The sequence below is a fragment of the Myotis daubentonii genome, chromosome 10, assembly GCF_963259705.1.
Source record: "Myotis daubentonii chromosome 10, mMyoDau2.1, whole genome shotgun sequence".
Lineage (NCBI taxonomy): Eukaryota > Metazoa > Chordata > Mammalia > Chiroptera > Vespertilionidae > Myotis > Myotis daubentonii.
In genome coordinates, this window is record NC_081849.1 from 28,689,536 (window position 1) to 28,714,679 (window position 25,144).

At 51.6% G+C, this 25,144-nt stretch overlaps 2 protein-coding genes across 2 annotated transcripts in view; both read right to left on the reverse strand.

Moving 5' to 3' along the window:
- SLC13A4 (solute carrier family 13 member 4) overlaps positions 1-3,004 on the reverse strand; it is a 39,523-nt gene extending 36,519 nt beyond the window's left edge. Inside the window, exon 1 of the mRNA XM_059711883.1 lies at positions 2,215-3,004. Coding sequence (XP_059567866.1) covers positions 2,215-2,313 — 99 coding nt within the window. The 5' untranslated portion in view covers positions 2,314-3,004. The remainder of the gene's footprint in view (positions 1-2,214) is intronic.
- A 1,430-nt stretch (positions 3,005-4,434) lies between these two features.
- On the reverse strand, positions 4,435-22,562 carry FAM180A (family with sequence similarity 180 member A). Its single transcript, XM_059711884.1, has 3 exons — positions 22,254-22,562; positions 9,597-9,697; positions 4,435-8,123 (listed from the first exon to the last, which is right to left on the reverse strand). The coding sequence occupies exons 1-3, from the start codon at positions 22,327-22,329 to the stop codon at positions 7,779-7,781; spliced, it is 522 nt and encodes a 173-aa protein (XP_059567867.1). The 5' UTR covers positions 22,330-22,562; the 3' UTR covers positions 4,435-7,778.
- Positions 22,563-25,144: the final 2,582 nt, after the last annotated feature.

The following is a 25,144-nucleotide window of genomic DNA, read 5'->3' on the forward strand; positions in this document are numbered from 1 at the left end:
TGTAGCTTGTCACTTCGAAGAACCATCAGAACCACAGGCGAGTGGCTGCTATCCAGGCCGCTTCTCTTGGCCCCAGCCCCGAGCAAACAAGTCCGTTTAGGAATCTTAAGGACTAAATATCAGAATCTAAAAATTGGGTGCAAGGGAGGAAGGATGGTGACCTCAAGGTGCTTTTCCGTCACCGTAGAGGAAGAGGAGCAGGGCCCTTGTTGACACTGTGACACACAGAGAAGTCATCTTTGCAGGCCACGCTGGGGTGGTGGCCAGCAGGCTGCATCCAGCTGTCAGGGCATCAGCCACCAGGCTCCATCTAGCTGTCCCAAGGGCGATGGGGTTGACACATCTGCCCTCCTCTAACCAGGTGAACTGGCTGGGAAGCTCAGAGGTAGCGCATTTCTATTTTCTTAAGGCACTGGTCCTTAACTGGGGGCGATGTTGCTCCCCAGGGGATATTTGGTAGTATCTGGAAGCACTATTGGATGTCATAGTGGGGGGCGGGCAGTGTGTGTGATTGGCACCTAATTGGGTGCTGCTAATCGCCCTACAATGCACAGGACAGCTCCCCCCCCCCCCCAATGTCACTAGTGTGGCTGTTGAGAACCCTGTCCCAACCAAAGGAGAAACTCAATCCGAAAAAAGGGCCAAGTCAAGAAAGGGCACGTCTGTTAGTCTAAGTCCAGCTTTAAAAACATCTCTGCAAAAATTATTTCTAGACCCACACAGAGCAGACCTCATCTGTCCTTTTGTCTCTCCCCACACTACCCCATTCCCCCTCAAATGTATAGCTTATTTTGCCTACTTCAATAATTTATTATTTTTCTTTTTGTGGATACTTCTTACTAGTCATTGGTATCTAAGAAGCTCAAGGACGGGGTGTCAGGATGAAATGTGGGGAGCACTGCATCCTACAGTGAGTTCCCCAAGGATGGGGCTGACTTCAGGGGACTCAGGGGGTGCTGCTGTGGGGAAGAAGAGGGCAGTGAGTCTCTGGTTAATATCCCCTTAAACCCATTTGATGTTGAGTAAACAAACATGTAAAAAGAAAGGGGCAATCAGCTCCCTTGGACAGAGCCGAGAAGTGACTGGCGGACAGGCCAGGAGAGCTGTCAGCAGTCATCGCCGCGTGCTGATCCCAGCCCCGTTTCAATCAGCGTCTCCCTGACACTCTGGGGCCCTTATTCCACTAAAGATTTAAGCCAGTTTGTTATTAAGAAGAAACATCTTAATCCCCTTTATTGAACTTCATAGCGTAATCTTGGTTACCAAGTGACTCAGGAAGCTGCGTGGAGGGTGCACTTCCCTCCCACAGACACGATTAACCTTTTGGCTTATTTTCCCTAAAGTCTCAGGGGTACTGGTATACGGGGGGAGGGTAAAGCCACCGAGGGGAGGAGGGGAAGAAGAAGAGGGAGAGGAGGGGGCAGGAGGAGAGGGCAAGGAAGGGACAGGAGTCAAGCAGTGGTCTGAGAAGCAAGCCAAGTGCAGAGCCAAAGCTGTGGTTCCTCTGCTCCCACAAACGGTCAAACACTAGGTCATGGTCTAGAGTTGGGGGCTCTTGTTTCTTTCTTATCATGTCATTTGATATTTCTCCTTCAGGAACACAGAGAAGAAAACACAGAGGTTACAAACAATGAAAGGGGGTGGCAGGGGACCAGGGCAAGATGCTGAGCTCTGCTTTCAATTCAAAGTTCAAAGGGAACTTTGGAGATGAAATGACAAGTCCTGGTTACCAGAGCCCGAGACCCGCCACCAAAAGCCCCCCTCACCCCCTCACCCCCCCCCCCCCCCCCCCGCCCCAGCCGGCTCTGCTGTCCCTCCCCACCCCCTCCTCAGTGTCATCCAGGGGAGGCCTTCCTGCATCCCAGCTGCTCTCCCTTACAGATGGTCCCATGCGAGTCCTGACAGCCACTGGGCGAGGTGTCCTTATCAGCACATGGGCCTGACCGAGTCCGGAAGGCCACTGACTTGTGACACATCAGCCACAGCTGCCCCTCCTCTAACCTCCCTCCTGGTTGGGGCGCGGGGAAGAGGGACTGGGAGTGAGATAGGGGGCCGGCCATGGCAGTTCTTAGGAAGAAAGTATTCCAGCCTCCTCCAGGAAAACACTCCCATTTCTTCAAACCATCAACAAAACGCCTCGAGGAGCTGCCTAAGCCCCCTTCCCTCCACCCCTCCCCTGCCTGACCCCTCCGACCCCGTGGACCGGGTACTCACGCTGCTGGGGTGGAGCAGGGGCAGGGGCAGCAGCAGCAGCGGCACCAGGATGGACAGCAGCAGTTTCCTCGCCCCGAGCAGGCCCTTCAGCAGCCCCATCCCGGACCTGTGCTCGCTCCCTCGGAGCCCGCCGGGCCGGCCAGATAAATGCCTTCGCTCCTCCGGGTGCGCGTGGCCCAGAAGCCTTCTTCCACCTCTCGGCTTCCCAGAGTCCTGTGTCGTCGTGGGGCAGAACAGGAGGCAGTCACAGCCCCTGCTGGCACCGAGGCTGGGCTCCTCGCTCCTGTTTAGGTGGGATTGGTGAGCATGGCTTCACGCCCAGCCAAAAGGAACCGGGAAGGGATGGGAACCCGCGGCATAGTGGCTCCCTCTCTGCTGAGTTAGTAATAGGGTAACTGCACTCTAGGGCCAGCAAGGGCCCCCTTAATCAATCAAAATTCCACCTCCTCGGTAGCTGATTGGCCTTGAAGAAGTCATTGAAAGGCTTTCAAACTTAAAGATGCCAAGAGGACACCATGCCCTCCATCATTGTCTTCCTCTGTGGCCTCTTTTGGGCAGTGCCAGTTTCACTTCATACCTGTGCTCCTTCACTGGACCCCTTCTTCCCTTAAAAAACAAACACCCAGTACCCCCTTTCCTTAAATCAGGGCCCCCCCAAGTTTGTCAGCAGAAGATGCAGACTTCAGAGGGGGCTGGACTTCTTTCCTGGGACCTGGCACCTTAACTGGGTTCAAATGTCTTTCCTTCCAATTGATTTCCCACTTATGATTTGCCTTGAGCCCAGGGCCTCTGGAGCAGGAAGAAAAAAAAAAAAAAAAAAGTCCCCAGACATTCCAAGTTGTCACGGGACAAAATCTTGCTGGAGGCCCACCTTCACTTCCATTCACCTATGGAAAGCCGGGCAGAGGCAGTAGCCCCGCCCATTCCCACAGCCAATCAGCGCGGCCGAAAGAAGGAGTCAGGCTCTGTTCCGAAGGCACTTCTTGATTGGACCCAGCAGGGGCCTGCTGACTCTGCAGAACTTAGGCAACTTGCAAAGCTTATTTTTGTTTCTCAAACATCCTAGGGGCTGGAGTGAGGACCATCATTGGAAACCTAATCCCGCGTCCCCAAGCACTGCTCTGTCGTAGGGGACTCTGGGACACAGACCTTGCTCTGGGAGGGCCACTGCTGACTAGGCCTTCGGAGGAGGATGTGTCTAGGGGCCGGGAGAAAAGAAAAGATTAATTCTGGAGACATTTGCCCAGAGTGCACAGTATTAACCCCTCCAGACTTCCCTGGTGGCAAAGCGCGTTTGATAACGTGTACGAGTCAGCAGAGGTGTCAGCCTGTACGAAAGCCCAGACCTTTTTAGGGAGAATGGGAAGGATAGCTGCCTATCTGGAAAAGTCTAGATGCCAGTGTCACCTCAGAGGCACTTGGTGCCCAGACGTCAGTGGTCTTTCTGGCCTGAGTAGGTGCTCAAAGGCCCTTCTCTGAGGCTTTTTACCAAAGAAAAAGCAGAAGGCGTCCTTTGTCCGGGCTGCGCAGAGAGGGGAGGACAGGGGAGAAGCTGTCAAGTTCAGGGACAGGGCCTTTGCAGCAGGCGGACTCCGGACTTTCGCTGCTTACAGATCAGGAGAAGATGTTAGCCTTTCTCAGAAATGACATGTGGATTTGGGGCAAGGAAGGAAGGAAAGAAAGAAAACGCAGACGTTCTGTAACTGGTGGTTCTCGGCAGCATTGCCTTGATCTGAGAGACGCTGAGCAGGGTCAAGGGCTTTGAAACCCACGTTCTCATGAATTCATGGAATGTAAGGAATGGCGTCCCAAGATCTATAGCTCGACCAGTTGGAAATGGTCCCCAGGCTAAAGTTAAAGTGACTGGAAAACTGACTCCAGAAAACCAGTTCTTCTTGACTTCTAAGGCAGGTGCAACCCTGGACAGCCTAGGCCCCCAGAGAAATTATCTTTTTGTTACAAGATGGGCTGTGATGGCTTATCTCTTTAAATGCCTGTTAAAGACTATGGTATTTACGACATTTGAACTTTCTTTTTTGTGATGATTTTGAAACTCAGTATGGACAGTGCCACACGTGTGATGTTTGGTGGCAAATATTAAAGAGACTGGATAATAATAAATAGCTGTGGAAATCAACATTGCTGTTAACCCCCTTGAACCACTTCAAATTTCTGGGTGAGATAATCTGAGATAACAAAGATTCCACCGAGCCTAATAACTCCATCATGACTTATTTATTACACCATAGTGAATATTTGTTAAATAAAATTAGTTAAGGTGAGTGACACAGTAAGACCAGTAGTTCTACAGAACTCTAGCCACTTTTCAGTTGCAGAAAGCATTTTCCAGAATACAACACTTAAGAAATGTAAGATAAATACCACTTATATGAGGTATTGAAAGTAGTCAAACTCTTAGAAACAAAACGTGGAATGGTAGTCGCCAGGGGCTGGGGGGACAGGAAAAGGGGAGTTATTGTTCCATAGATACCATTTTTTCAGGATGAAAAAGTTCAAGAGATCTGTCACAGATCAATGTGCATATAGTTAATTTTTAACATCTCCCTACAGTTAAAAATGGTTCGGATGGTTAATTTGTGTTGTGGTTTTTTTGTCTTTATTTACTATAATAAAAAAAAGTAAGACATCAAAAAGGGTTAGGAAAGTAAGGGGTGCCATGTAAAGTCATTTAACAAGCATTTGATCTTAGATCAGTTTACCTGTGGAAATACCTTCTGACCGAGCGCTTACGTGATTCTCTTTCTAGAGTCAAGGGGAGGCGAGAGAGCAATGACAGCACATAGACATTTTGCAAAGTCTCTTGAGTGACACCAGAGGTAGCCGTGAGGATGCCAACTACGGAGGAAACTTCCAGAATTTCTAGATCCTCAAGTTTCCACTACAAACATCACACCCCAAACTGTTCCGTTTATGAGTAAATGTGACACATTGTGACTCGGTTGTGACTGTGGTGTGTACAGGGTGGCATTAATGAGGCAAGTGGAAGATTCCGTTTCTGTCCAGTCTTCTACTTTCTTGTGCATTGGGCAGAGAGGCGGGTTTTGGGGTGGCGGTCACGAGTGTAACATTTGCTTTTGGATGTAAATGAAGTCATGGTTATAAAATTTTCTGTGGGTAAACAACTAATTTGTATTCAGACTAAAATAATGTTGAAGGATCTAGTTACTGAAAATGAAATATTTACTTGTCTTTAAAAAAGCTCATGACTTCTCTTTTTCTATTTTTTTCGGTCCTGTGTTGCCACACAAACATGGACCCGAATTCATGAATACAGAAGGGCCTTTACTATTTTGTTACAGGGTGAATGAACCACCACTGGTTGCTCTCCCTGGTCTGGGAGTCATCCTCCCACTCACGGACCCTCCGACTTGGAGCAGCCATGCATAGCATGACAGGGTAACCAGGGGACCACCGGTGGGCCTTTCCAGTAGGTGACTGAAAGCTCCCAGACCCCCTTCCGATGGAGTGGCGTCCCAGCACAGGATGCAAGACTGGTGGTCAGGGTAGTTACTGTACAGTGTCTAGCGGCTGAGGCCTCTGCTAATCCCCTTCAAATCTCACATCAAGGAGAAGTACAGTGAAGGTATATTGTGAGGCTAACCTGCCTGTGGGCAGTCCCACCCCTGTCTCTACTTTGATCTTTGTTTTCATCAGACAGTGATAATCAAAGGAGGCCGAAAGCCAGGGTGCTCAGGGTACGATGCGGGCGGCCGAGATAGTGTGCAAATGTCAACCCCAGGGCACCTGGAGTGGCTTCAAGAAATGGGGGCAAAGAGAATCAGAATCAAGCCCGGGAGCTGCAGAGACACAAACTAAACTTAAAGAAGAGACCAGCAGAGCATGTGAAAGAGAACCGATATTTTCAGGAAGAGGAAAAATGAGCAAAAAAGCATTTGTCCTCAGTGTGCATTTGAGGGCGGTAAATGAGCAGTGCCATCAGAGAACAAGAAGGAGGGGGCGTGAGTTATTATCTTCTGCGTCTGAGACCATCAGGATGCAAAGCTATGTTTTTCTCTGGTACCTTCTTCCTGCATTCTAGTACTTCTCCAAAAGGATCACGCAGCTCGGGCTGCTAGGCAAAGCGCACATGTTCAACGATTTTAAAGAAGTCCAGACCAGCTTTTGTGATCATCAAATGACAATTGTTAAATACCCATTTCAAAATCAAATTTAGCCCAACGAATCCTCACTCATTCAAAGATCAGACTACTTGGACGTTAGCCTCCAGGACCAGGCTGTAAACCTGGGGGGTGGGGAGTGGGGGGGGGCGCAGAACGATCTCTGAGCGAGTGGGGACTCTTTACTGGAACCCAGGGGCTTCGCTCAGCAGAGGCCTTCATCTAGGAACTCTGAGCGCAGAGGTATAACAAGCCTAGCCATCCGAGTTTTAGTGGATATAAGCTATGGAAGAACAAAATGCAAAAAGCAAGTGATGCTGGTCACAGAGAAAAGCGCACTCTTCTCGCCTGACAGCGAGGAAGGCAGCAGAAGAGCTCACCCCGAGACAGAATTAGCCAAGCCTGGGACCTGCCGGGCTGGCACAGTAGTCCAGCAGGCCTCGCGGGTCCCGGTGCACTGTCTCACAGTTAGATAAATGACTGGAAATGTCAGGAGTCGAAGAACTTTAGAGATTAAGTTATCCAACTCCTTCCTTTGGGTGTTTCAGAGCTACTAAATAAAAACTGAAGGCATTCCATCTGCGTAGTTTCAAAAGATATCAAGTCAATATCGCTAACATGGAAAACTGGCTTGAAAGGGTAAAATTCTGTCATCTGAAAATCAGTTGTATTTGGAGCACCGAGTCTCTGATGATGCTAAGTAATCTGAGTGAGGACAGAAAGGCGAGGCGGCGGGGGCCCCCTCTTTGCTGGCATGACCTCTCTTCATTAGCTTGGCTTCCCTGTTCAGAAGACAAGGCATTGCCTGTTTGTAGTAGACCAGCCCTCACATAAGAAGAGTCCAGACATACAGGTCAGACAATTACCAGTTTTCTAACTCATTCTTCTCGGCGACTTTTAGAAAAATTGAAGAGTCTATCCTTGGCTAACAAAGTACTTATTCGGCTGTCGCTCTCGCTTTGTTGTATCTTACTACAGAGCCTTCAGAAAAATGCGCATTTAACCCAGCACCCTGATCTCTTAGGACCAAAGAACTCTGTCCCCCATTTCCCACCATGCTCAAACCTCTATGATGTCTGCTCCAGCTCTGTCCTCCCTCGTGGGGGTTTGTGGCAGTCACTCAGTGCGGAAGCCGCTCTTAGACTCTGCATGTCACCAGGCAAACCGTTCGGCCTCTGGAGGCATCTTGAATGACCACTCCAGCCCTTTCTTCCGGCCCAGGTCACCTTATGACATGAATCAGATGCGCCTGTCAGGAAGCTACCTCGGGGAAAGAGCATGGGGCTGAATTATTTTATCTCTGCTACTCTGAGCTGGTGGCATGTGTTTTGCTGCTGGCCTCTATAAATGGTGTAGAGAATGAAGAATTTCTGGATTACTGTGTGTGCTGGGCCCTGCTCCGAGGTCCTGGTGTGGGCCTGCCTCTCAGGCAGACACTCTGGAGCCTGAGGACCGCATCAGGTCATGCCTCAGGGCCTGGAAAAGGCTGAGGAGGGACTGGGCCCAGATGTCCTTCTGATGCCCTTGGGACAGGGCTGTGCGGTAGGCCGCATAGGCCAGGGTCAGCGCTGTCCTTTCAAAGTCCTCTTTCTTCAGGATGCCGGGGAGGCTGGCGAGGCTGGCGCTGAGCCGTCGGATGTCTGGGATGCGCTTGGGGATCACATCATTGCAGACGGTGCGGAAGTCAGAGGCCTTCCGTAGGGAGGCGAGCTCCTCGTCCTTGATGGAGATCTGCAGGTCGGGGCTGATGTCCAGCTCAGCTAGCAGGAACTGGTGAGACATGAGGTATGGAAACACATGAAGCATTGGGCATTGTGGAGGACACCACTGTTTTCATCCTCACCTGCCTTCTTTGGGGGAGGCTGCTGTGGAAAGGGCTTTGGAATCCAGGAGACCTGGGTTCCAGTTCTGACATTCCCACCGACTTGGGTGGCTTACTGCACATCCCTGAGCCTCACTTTCCTCCTCTGTGAAATGGTTAGTAGCAAAAATACTCTACAGGGCTGTTGTGGGAAGTAAATAAGACAATTATGGACACCCTGGTACAAACATTGTCCCTGGTACAAAGCCACTATTTAATGACTATTTATTATTTTTGGTGTCCCAGATTAACCCATTCTTCCCTTTCTTCCTCCCACCCACCAAAGATTTTCTAAGTCATGAACTATTTCAGATAATTTTAAATCAGAAGCTGGGGATTGAAGGATGCAGAGAGTGGTGCTAGGACTTAAGTGGGACACAGAGGTTTGTCCTCACTTCTCACCCGTTCTTTGCGAGTGGGGGTGGGGTCTGCCGCATGCATCCCTTGCTCAGTGCAGGGTTCACATCAGGACCCAGTAAACACCTCTTGGACTTGAGGTTCTAACTTGTGTCTGCTTCCAGCTTCCCCCGCTCCATCCATCTCCACGCTCCTGTCTTTCTCAAAGGGACCTGTGATATGACTCCCACGTTCAGGACTCGGTGAAGGCTATGCATTTCCCAGTGAGTTCCCCGTGGTAGGACCTGCCTGCAGCAGGCTGTCTCTTTCTTAGCCGGAGAGTTCTGGAACATGGAGGATGCCAGAGGATGTCAAGGCAGGAGGGAAGTTTTGGAGATCACTGTATCCCTCATTTAACATTTGAGGAGATCCGGGCCCAGAGACACGGTGGCTGCTGCAAGGTCACATGGCTGATGAGTGGCAGGACCAGAACTAAAGCTCAGACCTTGAGCCTGGAATTTTATCGCTGAATTGGATCAAGGGGCCTTGGGAAATTTACCTGTGGTTTGGAGAAGCGGGTCTGAGTGGTGGAGATGGGGGGCAGAGGAAGAGATCCTTTGGGGTGCCCAGATGGTCAGAAACTGGGCTGTCACAGTAGGCAGTTACCTGAGACAGAGCTCCACCAGACAAGCGGCTTGGCATTGCCTGAACCCTATGATGAGTCCTGCCTCCTGGCATTTGCTCGAGACTATTGACTCTGCTGCTAGGGTGCTGGGAGTGGCACCTGGGGCCCAACCTAAATCTCTAATTTTGCCCCCAGTGACCTCCTAATGCCGTCTCTCCCTGTTTGGCATGTGGGAAAGGAGAGGAGATTCGAGGAATACCTTACTCCGGGATGGCCACGATTTGATGGCCCCACAAAGGAGTCCAGGCCAGTCCCTAAGGCAGCCAGGGCCACTCATTCTCAGGGGCTCAGGTCATTCCTCCAACAAACAGAAAAGTTGCAACGCCTTTGGGGTGATGTGGCCACTTGCGCCTCTGCCTACCTCGTAGAGCAGTTCTACTTCCTCCAGGGAGCTCTGCAGGACGGGGTTCAAGGGCATTGAGGACGATCTCTTTGGCCGATGGGCAGCAGGGAACAGCACGGCTGCAAGAAACAAAAGAAGAAGCTCTAGCAGCTGTGCACTTGGCCCTCCCTCCGTAACCTTGAGGTCAGCCAGCCCGCCTTGAAAGTGACGGACTGGAAGCTGTGGTGGTCAGTGAGCGGGAGAGATGACAGGCAGCTCTGATGTGTCCCGGAAGCTCCCAGGCATGTCAGATGTTCCTGTTTCAGACCAGTGATTTCCGACATGGCTGCTTATCAGAACCATCCCAGAAAGCTTGGAAAAATATAGGTGTCCCCCAAAATGTGTACACACACTCTGAATAATTACAAAGGCAGTGTTCATTAAAATACATTTCATTTTCAAAGTTGAGCTATCAGCTGTTAAAGTATGTATCCATTTTTTGGACACCCTGTATGTAGTGTACAGGAGTGGGCAAAAGTAGGTTTATGGTTGTTTGTGTGGAGAAAGACATGCAGGTCATGATGATTATTGTTTATTTTAAAATAAACATTTTATTTTTATTTATTTTTAAATATATTTTTATTGACTTCAGATAGGAAGGGAGAGGGAGAGATAAACACCAGTGATGAGAGAGAATCATTGATTGGCTGCCTCCTGCACGCCCCCTACTGGGGATCGAGACCATAACCAGACATGTGCCCTTGACCGGAATCGAACCTGGGACACTTCAGTCCACAGGCCTGCACTCCATCCACTGAGCCAAACCGGCTAGGGCAGGTCCTGATTATTGCAATAGCTTTTTTAACTCTGTGTTTCAAGTACTCACAACTGTAAACCTACTTTTGCACACCCCTATATGTCAAGGGAACTTATGTTAAAATCAAACAGAAATGAGCAAACAACAAACCCCTACACATGGAACAAATGAGTCCCCTAATAATACTGTTCTCTAATAGTAATGCACATTTTAGCATCTGATCAGTATGAAGTGCTGGTTTCTATTATTGAGAACACTTTTCATCAGAGGATCCGGCTTCTGGCTATTCCCCCGCCGTCTGAAGTACAGCTGCCAAGAATCTGGACACAGGTGACAAAGGAAAGGAAGAGAGCTGCCCAAGACCCTGACAGGTGGCTCTAGGGGAGTGTGGAGCCAGGCTTAGGCTTCCTCCCAAGGATCCGCTGACTTAGAAATGCATTTGGGACAAAGTCAATGACTCACTAATGCTGTTTCTTTGTGGTTGCATTTGGAAACAGTAGCTGGAGGAAGATGGATGGGCTGCTACGGGTAGAGAGTAGGGAGAACTAAGACCTTATGAGGCCAAGTGAAGGAAGAGACAGAATGTTCCAGAGTGTAGGAATAATCATTATACATTGAAGCTCTCTGGATCGTATCAGGCCAGGAGCAGACAGCCATGCCTACCCCCACAGCCCCGTGATTGCCAAGCCTGCTGCCAGCTGATAGAAAAAGGCACAGCTTCTTGTGCCTAAGGTAACTGGGACCAGGGTGATATGTCAAATATTAAATCACTAGTGGCCTGGTGCACGAAATTCGTGCAGGGTGGGGGGGTGTTCCTCAGCCCGGCCTGCACCCTCTCCAATCTGGGATCCCTCAGGGGATGTCTGACTGCCTGTGGGATCAGGCCTAAACTGGCAGTCAGACATCCCTCTCGCAATCTGGGACTGCTGACTCCTAACCGCTCACATGCCTGCCTGCCTGCCTAATTGCCCCTAACCATTCTGCCTGCTGGCCTGCTTGCCCCCAACTGCCCCCCCCCCACTGGCCTGATCACCCCCAACTGCCCCCCCTGCTGGACTACTCGCCCCCAACTGCCCCCCCCACTGGCCTGATCACCCCCAACTGCCCCCCCTGCTGGCCTGCTTGCCCCAACTGGCCCCCCCTGCCAGCCTGCTCACCTCCAACTGCCCCCCCACTGACCTGATCACCCCCAATGACCCCCCCCCAACACACACAGGCCTGATCAGCCACAACTGCTGTCCCATCCTGGCCTGATCACCCACAACTGCCCCCCCCCCCCCCCTTGGCCCCTAACTGCTCTACCTCGGCCCGCCACCATGGCTTTGTCCAGAAGAATATCCGGAAGGTCTCCTGGAAGGTCTCCCTGTCTAATTAGCATATTACCCTTTTATTAGTATAGATAGAGGCCTGGTGCACGGGTGGGGGCCGGCTGGTTTGCCCTGAAGGGTGTCCCAGATCAGGGTGGGGGTTCCCTTGGGGGGTAGGGTAGCCTGGGCAAGGGGCCTGTGGTGTTTTGCAGGCCGGCCATGCCCCCATTGGGGTGGGGGCATGGGCGAGGGGCTGGGGAAGTTTGCAGGCCAGCCATGCCCCCATGCGGTGAGGGTCCCTGCTGGGGGGGCATGGCCAGCCTGGGTGAGGGGCTAAGGGCCGTTTGCAGGCCCCTCCCTTGGCAGCTGACCTGGGTAACCCAAGCCTCTCACTTGCTCTGGCCCGCTCTGTGGCCACTGCTCACAGACCCCTCCTTCTGCGGCCGGCCCAGGCGGGTGGGAAGCTTGATTTCCTTTGTTGCCGGGCGTGACCCAAGCCTCCTGCCCGCTCTGGCTGGCTCCATGGCAAACACCATCTTTGTCCCATTAATTTGCATATTCCCTCCTGATTGGCTGTGGGGTGTTGTAGAGGCACGGTCAATTTACATATTTGTCTATTATTAGTGTAGATTAGTCAGATCCCCTTAATCTTAGATGACTCTTCTTTCTGCTGCAGTGTGCTGCCACCAAAATAACTATTCAAGCCCTGACTGGGCTCGAACCACCAACACAGCAATTAAAAACAAAACATAAATAATTGCATAGAGAGATTTTGGTTAAATTTCATATTACGGAAGATGCTCCCAAATGCATAAATGAGGAAGTAAGATTCTCTATATGGCTTGGTACCTTGAATCCAGGACCAGTAAATGGATACATTGTACCACTTGAGGAGTTTATATCTGGGAAGCACTTAAAATAAATCATGTCATTTTTAAAAAAGAAAGAAAAAGGTACAGCTTCTCCAAGACACTGGATTGTGATCTCCGAGAAAACTGGGCAACTAACTGTAAAGAACCTGAGGCTCTGAGGTAAGTAGCGCCCCCTAAAGTTGGGCAAAGCAATTTGCATCACCATGTATGCCAGCTCTGCTTCTTGATACTGGTGTCCTGGGACCATCAAGAACGGGCCCACGGACATCCAGGGTACTGTGTTAAAGAAGGCAGGGGGCTGCATAAGTATCTTAGGAAAAAATTGATCTGAAGTAATAAAAATGAGACATCTTTATTATAAAGACATTTCCTGAGATGCTCACTGGTAGGAATCTCCACTCCCTGGAAAGAGCTGGTTGGTGGAGTATTGCTGTAAGATTGCTTTCTCTGTACTCATTTATTATCTATACCGGGAGTTCCTCTTGGGTTAGGACAAAGATGGTTGTAGGGTTCTGCCCCCAGCAGGTCCTGGCAGGCTTCCAGGCCAAGCGCTAGGTGCCGCTGTTGGCTGACGAAATCCACACACTGGGGGAGCCTTGACAGGCAGTGACCTCTGCTCCCTCAGACCCTGTGGGAAGGAGCCATGGCTGGAGCAGTATTTCCTAGCCTCGCATTTTAGCGGAATTTGTTCTCGCTGCCAGAAAACTGGCCATTTCCTCACAGAATCAGAGATTTAGGGCTTCGCCTCTGTCCGCTCGCTGCCTCTGCCTGTGGAGCTCAGGAGAGTGAGGCAGCTCCTAGGCATCGGGTCCAAAACCTTGACCGCACATTAGCATCGAGCAAGGGCTTTGAAAACTACTGGTGCCGGCCCTCACTGGTTTGGCTCAGGGGCTAGAGCATCGGCCTGCGGTCTGAAAGGTTCCAGGTTCAATTCCAATCAAGGGCATGTACCTCGGTCGCAGGCTCCTCCCCGGCCCGGCCAATCAATGTGTTTCTCTCACATCTCTATTTCTTTCTATCTTTCCCTCTCCCTTCCTCTCTCTCTAAAAATCAATGGAAAAATATCCTGGGGTGAGGATTAAAAAATAACAAAATACTGGTGCCCTGTCCCTGCTTCATAGGTTCTGATTTAGTCAAATGAAGGGGGAACTGGGACAGTAGATTTTTGGCAGCTTCCTAGAGGCTTCTGATGGCAGCCAAGGCTGAGAACCAGCAGGTGCTTGCCCGAGGCTGTATAGAAGGTGGTGCCTCGGCCGGATGGCCACTCTGAGGTGAGCCCAGTGGCTCTCAACCTTGACTGTACATTAGAATCACCTGGGAGTTTTTAAAAACTCAAACGCCACGGCCACCTCTCAGGCCCTTTCACGGGTGTCTCTGGGGTGGATGTAGGCATCAGGACTGTTTATGGCTCCCAGGTGATTATAACGGGCAGGCCGGGTGGATGACCATTGGGCTCTCCGGATCCACAGCCAAGAACACGGCGCCAAAATGCAAAGTTCAGTCCCATCGGAGGCCTTGCAGGCTCATCTGAAGAGATGGAGGCAAAGTAGAGACACGAGAGGGCGTGTGCTCCGACTCCGCTTTCTCGTTGGCGGGAGACGACACCAGGACCAGAGCTGGTCCAAGACCAAGATGTGACCTGTTTCTGGGTGCTCCTCCCACGAAGGTGTGATGAACCGTCTTCTCGGGATAGGATCTGAGAGCAACTGTACTTCTTTCATTCTTCTTCCAGACTTTCTCTTACTGCGACATTAAAGGGATTGGTTGCCTTAAAGGCATTCTCACCCGGCAGGTGAAGGGGACAGGAGGGGACGAGTGTCCCGGGCACGGAGCCTTTCTGCTGCCTGTCACAGACTCGGGGGCTGCCTCTGGGGAGGTTATTCACCGGCTAGACCTGCCTTTCTTCACTCATTCGTTTCCCTGGGACAGCAACACTCCAACATGCTCACCCAGGGCCCCCTCGTCCTCAAACAGGTGGGAAGGAAATACCTCCGGATTCAAAGCGGGGGTTCATCATGGAAGCGTTCTCATCGTTTCAAAAATAATGACAGAGTTTGGGAAAGATTGTGAGAAATAACTTCAGCCTCTCGACCAGCCAGGGGGTGGACGATTGCTTCCAGAAGTGTGTGGGGAGCACAGGAATCTGAAAAGGGGGGGCTCCGCCCTCCTCCCACCCCCAGCCAGTGCCCCTTCCTCCTGCAGGCACCCCTGGCATTGCTGCAGCGGCTCTGACTGTGTGTGGCAGGCAGAGGTGCAGTGAGCTGGGGGGCATCTCAGCACCGCCCGGGCCTCCATCCTCAGGAATGAGACAGGATACCTTCCTCTCCACTGGACTCGCTGCAGGCTGTGTCTGCTCCATGTCCCAACATCCAGGTACAATGTTAACCTCCAGTCACTCCAGGTGGTTTTGCCCATAAAGGGGAAGTCTGGACCCTGCCAGAATGTACGTGGCCGAAACAAAGGCTGGCCGGCTCCCAGAGGTGTGCGTGTGAAGCTTTAAACTACACTCGCTCCCGCTTGGCGAGAAAAACAGCCCTGTCCCCAGGGCCTTTCCGTGAGCCCGGCCGCACAGCGCGGTTCCTCCTCTGTCCTTGTGGTTCCTGCGTCCATCCTACACATCGCACATCTGCCGGCAACCGCCCGCTCCCGGGGGAGGAAACCTACGCTTCCTCCCCTGGACCTCGGTGACTGCGTGACTCGGTAGCTGGGCTCTGAGTGCAGGCTCAATGCCTATATTTTGGAATGATTTCTAAAAAACCCAGCTATTAAAAATAAAAAAGGGCAACAACAGAACACAACATCCCTGGAGACTCCCCCATGCATGCTTTGCTGGGTTTGCTTCCTTTCCCTTCCGTCCCATCTCCCAAATTTATGGAGGTCATTTTAGGTTCGACTCCTCCTCACTGTCAGCTTTGGGGCAGCGCAGTCTTTGCAGGGCTGAGAGGAGGAGACCGGAGCTTCCCAGCTGCCATCGGCAGGGACGCCTCCTCTGACGGAGGAGAGAGAGGGGGCAGGCTGGGGAGACCAGGAACCGGCAGGAGGACCGTGTCCACCTCTGCACCACTGAGCATCGAGCTTCGGGCAAGAAGACTGCTGGCACAGTTCTGTCACAATCACTGACTTCGTGTACTTTTTTGGTGTAAAACTGGGCCAGTTTGTTTCTTTCTTCTCCACTCAGTGCTCCCCGCCCAGCCCAGTCTCCAGCGATTTCTTCAGGATGTGATTGTGCCAGGAGGGCCACGCAGTGTGACCAGGGACATGAGGCCTCCCAGTCTCCCCGCATGGCGTCTCACGCATGGTTGGCCTTGGGGCGGGGGCTGTGAGCTCTCCCTGCCTCCTGCACGCCCTGCACAGCTGAGCCTCAGGGAGAAATTGAGTGGTTATGATTCTGTTGGAGAGACCAGCACAGAACAGATGATTCACTCGCTGAAGGTCATGCCACATGCACTGAGTTAGTGCAGAAATTGGACCCAGACAGGCAGGAACCATGTGTCACAGCATGTTCTGTCCACGTCTTCTGTGGAAAGACACATTTGGACCTCAGACCGAAGTTGTTAAAATGTGGCGCTCGGACTAACAACAGCTCACGAGCCCACTGGGCGCCCATCAGCGTGCTCTGTGCTTTCCACGTGCACCGTGTGAGGTAAGTGTTCCTATCCTGTGTAGAGAGAAGAAACTTGGAGGTTAAGAAACTTGGCCTAGGCCAGTGGTCGGCAAACTGCGGCTCGGCAAACCGCGGCTTGCGAGCCATATTCGGCTCTTTGGCCCCTTGAGTGTGGCTCTTCCACAAAATACCGACTTCTGTGCATGGGCCACGAAGTTTCAATCCCACTGTACGTGCGCACCCGCACGTGGTATTTTGTGGAAGAGCCACACTGAAGGGGCCAAAGAGCCGCATGTGGCTCGCGAGCCGCAGTGTGCCGACCACAGTCCTAGGCCATCTGATTTGCTTGCTCTAGGTCTGCAGTGAAAACCCAGATCTCACAGGCTCCAAAACCCACTCTCGCCAATAGGTGAACAACGCTATCTTTTCGTAGGCACGTCTGCCCAAAGACTGGGTCTTCCTCAGTTCTGAGTAACTACAGGAAGGATAATGTTCATTGTGAATGAATGAATGGATATGGTCTGTAACATATTAAATGAAGCACACATATTAAAAAAAATCTCTGACTCTGATTTATAATGCACTATGCAAGGTCAAATGCCTACAGCCCTGTGATCACACTCTGACACATATCCTCACCTCCTCTGCCCCCTCTTTGCTCCTTTGCAATCACTTGGCATAAAGCACAACCCACCTCCTCACCTTTCCCACACCAGCACCGGTGCACCTGAATGTGGGGGGAGGAAACACACCCACGGTCTCACTTGAAATTCATCGTTATTCTCGCACGGGCCCTGATAGGCTTCCCGACGATTTCTCCCATTTCTCACTCCGTTTCACTGTGACATAGACGATGATTTCACCCCATCTGCTTCCTCCTTAAACCAGTCACCTGCCTCTTGCCCAGATACCGAGTTCTCTTCTGTGACTGTGGGCACACTCCTGTCTAGAGCCAACTTTCCCACGAGCGTGAAGTCTCCAAGAAATCTGTTGCTCACCTCTCCCCCTCCTCTCCTACATGGTTCCCTTTCCCTCTCCACTGGGTCTTTCACATCAACATGAAAACGTGTTACTTCTTCGATTAAAAAAAAATCCTGCCTCGCTGTCTGCTCTTCCTCCCCACCCTCCTCTCAGATTGCAGAGTTCTGGCCTCATTGGGGCGTCTCCTCGTCTAGCCACCCTCACTTCCCTACTGAGTCCCAGCTCATTATTTCCAGGCCAGACTTTTATATATGCAGCTGCCTACAGGAATCTCCTTTTGGATTCCCAGGCCAATCCTAGCCCCCAACACACACACACACACACACACACACACACACACACACGCACACGCACGCATACACGCACACACACGCACATACACACGCACACACACGCACACATGCACGCACACACACGCACGTGCATGCACACACACGCACACGCACGCACACACACATGCACGCGCGCACACACACACACACACGGATCTCCTACTTCTCTGCCGTCTCTCCATCTCTCTCAATTGCTCGGGCCCAACACCTGAGAGCCGTCCTTGACTTTTTCTTTCACATTTCGAATCTAACTAATCAGCGAGTCTTGTTGGCTCTACCTTCAAAATAGATCTGGAATCTGGCTACTTCTTGCCACATCCTTGCTGCCTCCCCGGTCCAAGCCTTGAGCACCTCTCCTTCTGGTGCCTCTGCTTCCGTCCGTCCTTGGCTCCGCCCTCATTCTGTTCTTAACGCAGCACCTAAAGTGGTTCTGTGCAAGCACAGGTCAGATGTCACTCCTCTGCCCAGAACCCTCTCTGGCTTCCCAAAGTTCTTCAAATGCCACCTGGTGCTACATGATGTGGCTTCTCACTACGTCTGAGCTCATCTGCTACTCTCCCGGCTCATGCCCCCAGCCACAGGCTTCTCACTGCTCCTTGAGCCCCCAGGCATGCTTCTGCCCCAGGCCTTTGCACTTCTGTCCCTTCTGCCTGGAACACCCACGTTTCCTTCAGGTCTTCAGTCACCGCCTCAGGGAGCCCTCCCTGACGACCTGATTTAAAATTATAATCCTGGATACCCTCTAACCTGCCCCTACCTTATTGCCATCTGACAAACCAGATGTTTTATTTCTATATGTGTCTGCTTCCCGTCACTAGATGTCAGCTCTGCCAAGGCATGGGGTGTGCCCCTTTTGGTCACTGTCTTCCCAGTGCCTACCATCCTGCCCATGACTGTTTGTTGAATGAATAAACGATCCCATAGAAACACATGCGCGATCTTTGTCCCTAAACTCGCTTCTTTTCAAACCGAGTGCTTCACTAAGTCTCTCTCCTCCTAACAGCGTGATTTTAGAACTTAGCGCCGGTCCAGGTCCTGGCTAATTATCAGAGAGCAGATGTCGTCCCCTGAAGCCCGTGCCCTGCCTTTGTCTCCCAGGAGCCCCTGCTCTGGCCGGGGAGGAGCTGCTTTCCAAGGTCCCAGGCAAGGCGGGCGCCTTAGCCCTCCAAGCCCCCTTGCTCAGACGCATGGGCGAAGCTTCCCTAAAGGAAGGAGCCTGTTTTGACCTGGAGCCCGGCCTTTCCTTTGGCTTTTTATAATCTGGGCTAAAACCCGCCGCTTCCTCCCACCCCAAGAGGTTCAGGGTACCAGAGCCGCATCCAGGCGCCCGCGGGTCCCACGGAGCCGCACCCCGAGCTTGTGCCGCGCTTGTTGGAAGGGACTCCAACTGCAGACCACTTCCCGCCAAACACAGCCACATTGTTAATGAATCAGTGGCAGCCGCATGGAAAAGGCGGTGGGTGTGGAAAGGAAAAGTTCGGGTTTATAAAGATCTTGTGCCAGATTCTCCTGATGTCATTTACTTTTTGCTCCCGGCCAGCCCTTTAGAAACAGCCGTCTTCTGAGCGAGCCAGGCGCTGGGCCGGGCGCCGGGTGCAGCGGGAGCGCTTCTGCAAGGGCTTCTGTGAGCCCCTGCTCGCGGCCAGACGGTCCCCGCCCCCCGCCCCTCCCGGGGGCCTAGGGGCTGCCGAGGGGGTGGAGAGGGGTGAGTGACAGCCGGACCCTGAGGCCAGAGGGGTGGGGCGTCAGGATCAGCGCGGTCCTTGCTGCGGAGTGATCTGGGCACGTCCCGTCTCACTCAGTGTCCTCACCTGCCCGAGGTCGTCAGCACAGCGCCTGCTCCGGGGGTGCCTGGGCAGTAAGCGGGGTGTCCTCTAATGCGCCCCCTAGGCCGCCAGCACTTCCAAGGCACGGACCTCAGGGCCCTGGCTTCCCTCCCGATGAGAACTCACTGTCTTCCCAGTGCCTAGCATCCTGATTCCCAGGCCAATCCTAGCTCCCAACACACACACGCACACGCACACGCACACACACACGCACATGCAAGAACACGGACACCGAGAATGACAGATCCCGCCACGCACCCGGGGGCTGCCCTTCCCTCCCTATGACGCTGCTTTAAAAAGAAATAATTCGCCTGATGCGTGTGGCTCAGAGGCTGAGCGTCCACCGATGAACCAGGAGGGCGCGGGTGGATTCCAGGTCAGGGCACAGGCCTGGGTTTGGGGCTTGATCCCCAGCGGAGGGGGGGAGCCCGTGCAGGAGGCAGCCGATCAATGATTCTCTCATCTTTGGTGTTTCTCTCCCTCTCCCTTCCTCTCTGAAATCAATAAAAGTTTTTTTTAAAGAAATAATTTATATGCATTTAATAAAAAACAGATATTTACATGGTAGTTAAGGCATAGATTCCTTTTTTTCAAAGACTGGCCCGTGGTCTCCAGCCCCCGAGGTTGCTCGGGCAGGAGCTGGGGCTGCTGGGTCTGGGCCAGGTGTGTTCAGTTCGCGGCTGGCCGCGCTCCGCACAGGTGAGTCACTTGGTCTTAATGGAGGTGGCGGTGCTGGAACGGCGGCCTGGTGCGTGGAAAGCTCCCTCCCAGGGCCGAATCCTAGAGAGCGCTTCTTAGGGAGAAAGACCGGTAGGAAAAGGGATGTCCTGGCAACAGGGTGTGTTCCCTTTGGGTTTATGGCTACATTTCTTCCCGTGGGCGGGGTGGGGGGGGAGTGGGGGGAGGGCACAGGCCGGGCGGTGGTGAGGAGTGGGGGAGGGGGGGGTTGGGGTGGGGTTATTGGAGGAGGAGGATCTTACAGGGGTGGTCACCCTGAGCCTGTTTCCAAAGGGAATTAGGCCTGGGTTTGGGGTGGGATGGGGTAAGGGTGAAAGTGAAAGGAACAGTAAGTACACATGGAAAAATTGTTTACATTTGGGTGTGACTCCCACTCCGTCTTTTTAAAACTGGTGGCAATTGTGTCTTCCTTTTATAAGTAGGAAAAAAATGTTAAAAGCGAGGAAAGACCCACTCTGTGGAAGGCTTTTGATGAGGGCCGGAGGGCTCCGTGTCGTTTGTTGACTGCGCACTGACGTGGACCACTAATCTGGTGCTTAGCATCAGCTGCCTGGCCGCCTCTGCCTCTAGGTCGCTGCCCCTGCCTCCTGGTTGATTTGTTGGTGCAGCCCTTCCCCAGCGCGGACTGGGTGGGGCCGGAGCAGTTGCTCCCAGGATGTTGCTATAAAACTGTCTGTTGAGAATCTCAAGCTTTTTTTTTTTTATGGAATTATTTCATTTTTAAGTGGTAACCTTTATATAGTGCTTCATCGTTTACAAAGCATTTTATTTACATTTTAATCTGAGTCTCACAGCAACACAGTGAGGGTAAGTTTTGGTTTTGTTAATCTGGTATCTGTTAGTGAACGAAAGCTCAGAGAGGTTAAGAGACTTGCCAGAGATCATACAGCCCCATTTGAGGCAGAGCCCAAACCTGTGAGTTCCTCGTGGGGTGGCTCATGATGTGGTTATCGTGTTCACAAGCCTGTTACAAACCAAATCATCTCATCGGGCTTTCCAACAGCCTAGAGTGGATTTTACCGTCTTTTTTATAGGCTCATTAGGAAGAAGCCAGTGTCACATAGGGTGAGTGGCAGGACATCACTCCAGTGTCTCTTTGCTCTCTGCTTCCAAGTGTTGCTCCAAAGTTTGTGCACATGATGAGCAGGGTGGTGTGTGTGTGTGTGTGTCTGTGTGTCTGTGTGTAGTGGTCTCACCGGAAATAAAGGAAAATGTTACATTGTTATTTGCCCCAAGGCAACATTCATTTCACAGCTCAGTTCAGAGAACTGGCAAGTCCCTAATCTCAGGCGTAAAAATGAGGGAATAAAGCCTCAAATAGGTGCAGTGCCCACCCCCCTCCGTTCCAGGTCCATCTGCTGTGTGCCCTCTGTCCCCACAGGGCCGGGCCTTCCTCCCTGACACTCTCCTTGGGGCCCGGAGGCTCATCCTGACCCCCGATGCCAGTCTTCAGCCCCGTGTGGATCTCTCGAAACACCTATGAGCCTGCCTCTTTCCAGTTCTTTCCGGGAGAGAGACCTTGGTTGACTTTAGGGCATGGGCGGGCAGATTTCAGATCGGCATGAGGGGTCAACGCTCTTGGCCCCTCACTTCCCGACAGAGATAAACTCCCACTGGCTGGGGGTGCTGCCTGCTACCTGGAGCTGGTCCTGGGCATAGAGAAAAGATGGCACGCGGCTCTGAGGGACTACATGTGAGAAGGGCTGGGGGCCGGCGGGGGCAGCAGGCAGGTAGACGCAAGGATGCTGAAGACTTTCCCTTCCTCTCCTGCCGCTGGCCTGCTCTGCCTGGCGGCGGAGATGTGTCCACTTCCAGCCAGGCTCTCCAGGTAGCATCTGTCCCCCATACTCCCAGGTGTTAGCGCATCACACCTGGGCACCTGCTCTCCGCACGCCTGCCCAGGGCAGCAGCCTGGGGGAGGGCGGGGAGGAGATCGAGGGGGTCCGTGCACAATCCATGCAGCAAAGATGACTTGCCCTGGCGTGTTGAGAGGGATGCCTCCTGCGTTCCCACCTTGACCAAGCCCCCTCAGCGCTTTGATTTCCTCCAGTGTCCTGTCCCCCGTCACCTCCTAACACCGGCTAACTTGTCAAGAAGCATAAAGCAATCCCCAGAGATGAGATTAAAGGAGGAAATGGGGTTTCTAATCACCCCCCCCAATTCCTAGTTGTATTTAAAACGAATGATGAGCATCAGACAGATGATGAAAAGTAACTCACCCCTGCTCCACCTGTGGGCCACAGTGGCCTGCGCATCGTAGCACAGCAGCAGCAGCAGCAGCGTCTCCCAACACATCTTCTCCTCCACGCAGGTGAGGAGTCGCCTCAACCCCAGCGGGACCCCGGGAGCTACAGGTGTGCCCGTCCCGGTCCTCCTGGGAGACGGTGCAGCTCTTCCCACCTTTCCCTTTTCCAAGGAGCGATGCCCTCTCCCGCCTCGGAAGGTGGAGGCAGAGGCTGCCTCCTGGGGGCACGGGCGGGGACCTGTCTACCCGACTCTCTCTGGGATTGGGGGACTGGGCGGCCACAGAGAGGCTCTGTTTTTGAGCACATCTGGAGTGACTCACGGGGCATGTGATCTCCTTGGCAGTGGGCTGGATAAATATAAATCTGTACTTGAGTTCCATGTGTTGGATGCACCCACTGGAATTTTTCTTTAACAAACAGACTCGTGGAACTTGTTAGAGAGCCCGGCGAAGAGCTGGCTGCTGTCCCTGTCCACACACATACCAGAGCCGGGCGAGGGCTGCAGTGGGAGCCGGGAGGCTTCTCCCAGACGCTGGGCTGAGCTGGGCTGCGGAGCCCAGAGTTGCCTGAGGACAGCAAAGTCATTGTAGTGTCTGAGCCAGTGATGGTGAACCTTTTGAGCTCGGCGTGTCAGCATTTTGAAAAAACCTAACTTAACTCTGGTGCCGTGTCACATATAGAAATTTTTTGATATTTGCAACCATAGTGAAACAAAGACTTATATTTTTGATATTTATTTGATATATTTAAATGCCATTTAACAAAGAAAAATCAACCAAAAAAAATGAGTTTACGTGTCACCTCTGACATGCGTGTCATAGGTTCGCCATCACTGGACTGAGCTGAGTGTCTTGTCCTTCCCTGGAGCTAGACATGGAGATGTTGGCGCCTTCAGCCAGAGCTAGAGCCTCCCCACAGTCTCTGGGGAAGGGAGTTGGCAGGTTGTGAGGAGCAGAATGGAGAGGTGCCGGTCGTGCATAGGTGTTGTATGTGCAGGTAATGGTCCAGGGGCCCATGGGTGACCCCCTTCTCCCTTCGCATTCATGACACCTGCTTTCTGGGCTGTGTCTAGACCTAGGACCAAACCACTTTGATTTTCCCAAGCAAAATGGTAGTGTTTTTCCATGATAATTTTTTTGGGCATTTCATTAATCAACAAATTAATTATTTTGTATTGAGATATAATTGACCTATAACAGGGTGCAAGTTTAAGGTGTGCAAAGTGTTTCTTGATACGTGTATATATTTGCAATGTGCTCGTCAGTGTAGTGTTAGCTAACACCTGTCACATCACAGGATTGTCGTTTCTTTTTGTGGTAGCAAGACTGAAGATCCATGTTCACTATCAAAGCACCACCATAGACACCTTGGTTTTGTCCTCTCCCTCACCCTGTCTGAAATCACAGATGTGGGATGCTACAGCTTGAAGATGGTGAACCTTGGGGGTTTCCGGCCTGTAGAGGTGCTGCCCAGCATGACTAGGCCACTCCTCTTTTATCTGGTACAAGAAGTTGCTTGAAAAAAAAAAGTGACTAGCCTGGCCGGTGTGGCTCAGTGGTTAAGCGTCAACCTATGAACCAGGAGGTTACGGTTTGATTCCCAGTCAGGGCACATGCCCAGGTTGCAGGCTTGATCCCCATTGGGGGGCGTGCAGGAGGCAGCCGATCAATGATTCTTTCTCATCACTGATGTTTCTGTCTCTCCCTCTCTGAAATCAATAAAAAAATTTTTTTTAAAAGTGACTATAAAATTTGAAAACCATTGATCTCAGTAATATTAATAACTAGAGGCCCAGTGCACAGATTCATGCACCGGTGGGGTCCCTTGGCCTGGCCTGAGCCCTCTTGCAATCCAGGACCCCTCAGGGGATGTTGGAGAGCATGTTTCAGCCTGATCCCTGCAGGCCAGGCCAAGGGACCCCACCGGTGCACGAATTTCTTTCTTGTAATGAGAACTTTAAGTTCTACTCTCCTAGCAACTTTCAAATATACAATGCAGTATCATTACCTATAGTCACCGTGCTGTGCATTACACCCACAGAAGTTATTACTCTTATAACTGCAAGTTTGTATCCTTTGACCGCCTTTACCCATTTCCCCCATCTCCTGGCCCTGCAACCACCTATCTGTTCTCTGTTTTTATGAGTTTGTTGTTTTATGGGTTCTACATGTAAGTGAGGCCATACAGTGTTTGTCTTTCTCTTCTCACTTATTTCACTTAGCATAATGTCCTCCAAGTTCTTTCCAGTTGTTATTAATGCAAAATTTCCTTCTTTTTTATGACTGAATAATATTCCAGTGTGTGTGTGTGTATATGTGTGTATATATTTATCACATTTTCTTTACCCATTCATCCATTGCTAGACACTTAGGTTGCTTCCATATATTGGCTATTATAAATAATGCTGCAATAAACATGGGGGTGTAGGTGTCTCTTCAGGACAGTGATTTTGATTCCTTTGAATATACAGTATACCCAGAAGTGGAATTGCTGGATCATATGATAGTTCTATTTTTAAGTTTTTGAAGGACCTCCGTACTTTTTTCCACAGTGGATGCAGAACCCAGCAGTGCCCAAGGGTTCCCTTTCTCCTCATGCGCACCAACACTTACCTTTTGTCATTTTGATGATAGTCATTCCAACAGATGTGAGGTGGTACCGCATGTGGCTTTGATTTGCATTTCCCTGATGATGATTGATGTTGGACATCTTTTCATGTACCTGTTGGCCATGGGTACATCTTCCTCAGAAAAAGTCTATTCAGCTTCTCTGCCCATTCTTTAAACCAGATTGTTTGTATTTTTGCTATTGGGTCATATGAGTTCTTCCTGTATTTTGGATATTAATTCCTTTCAGGTATGATT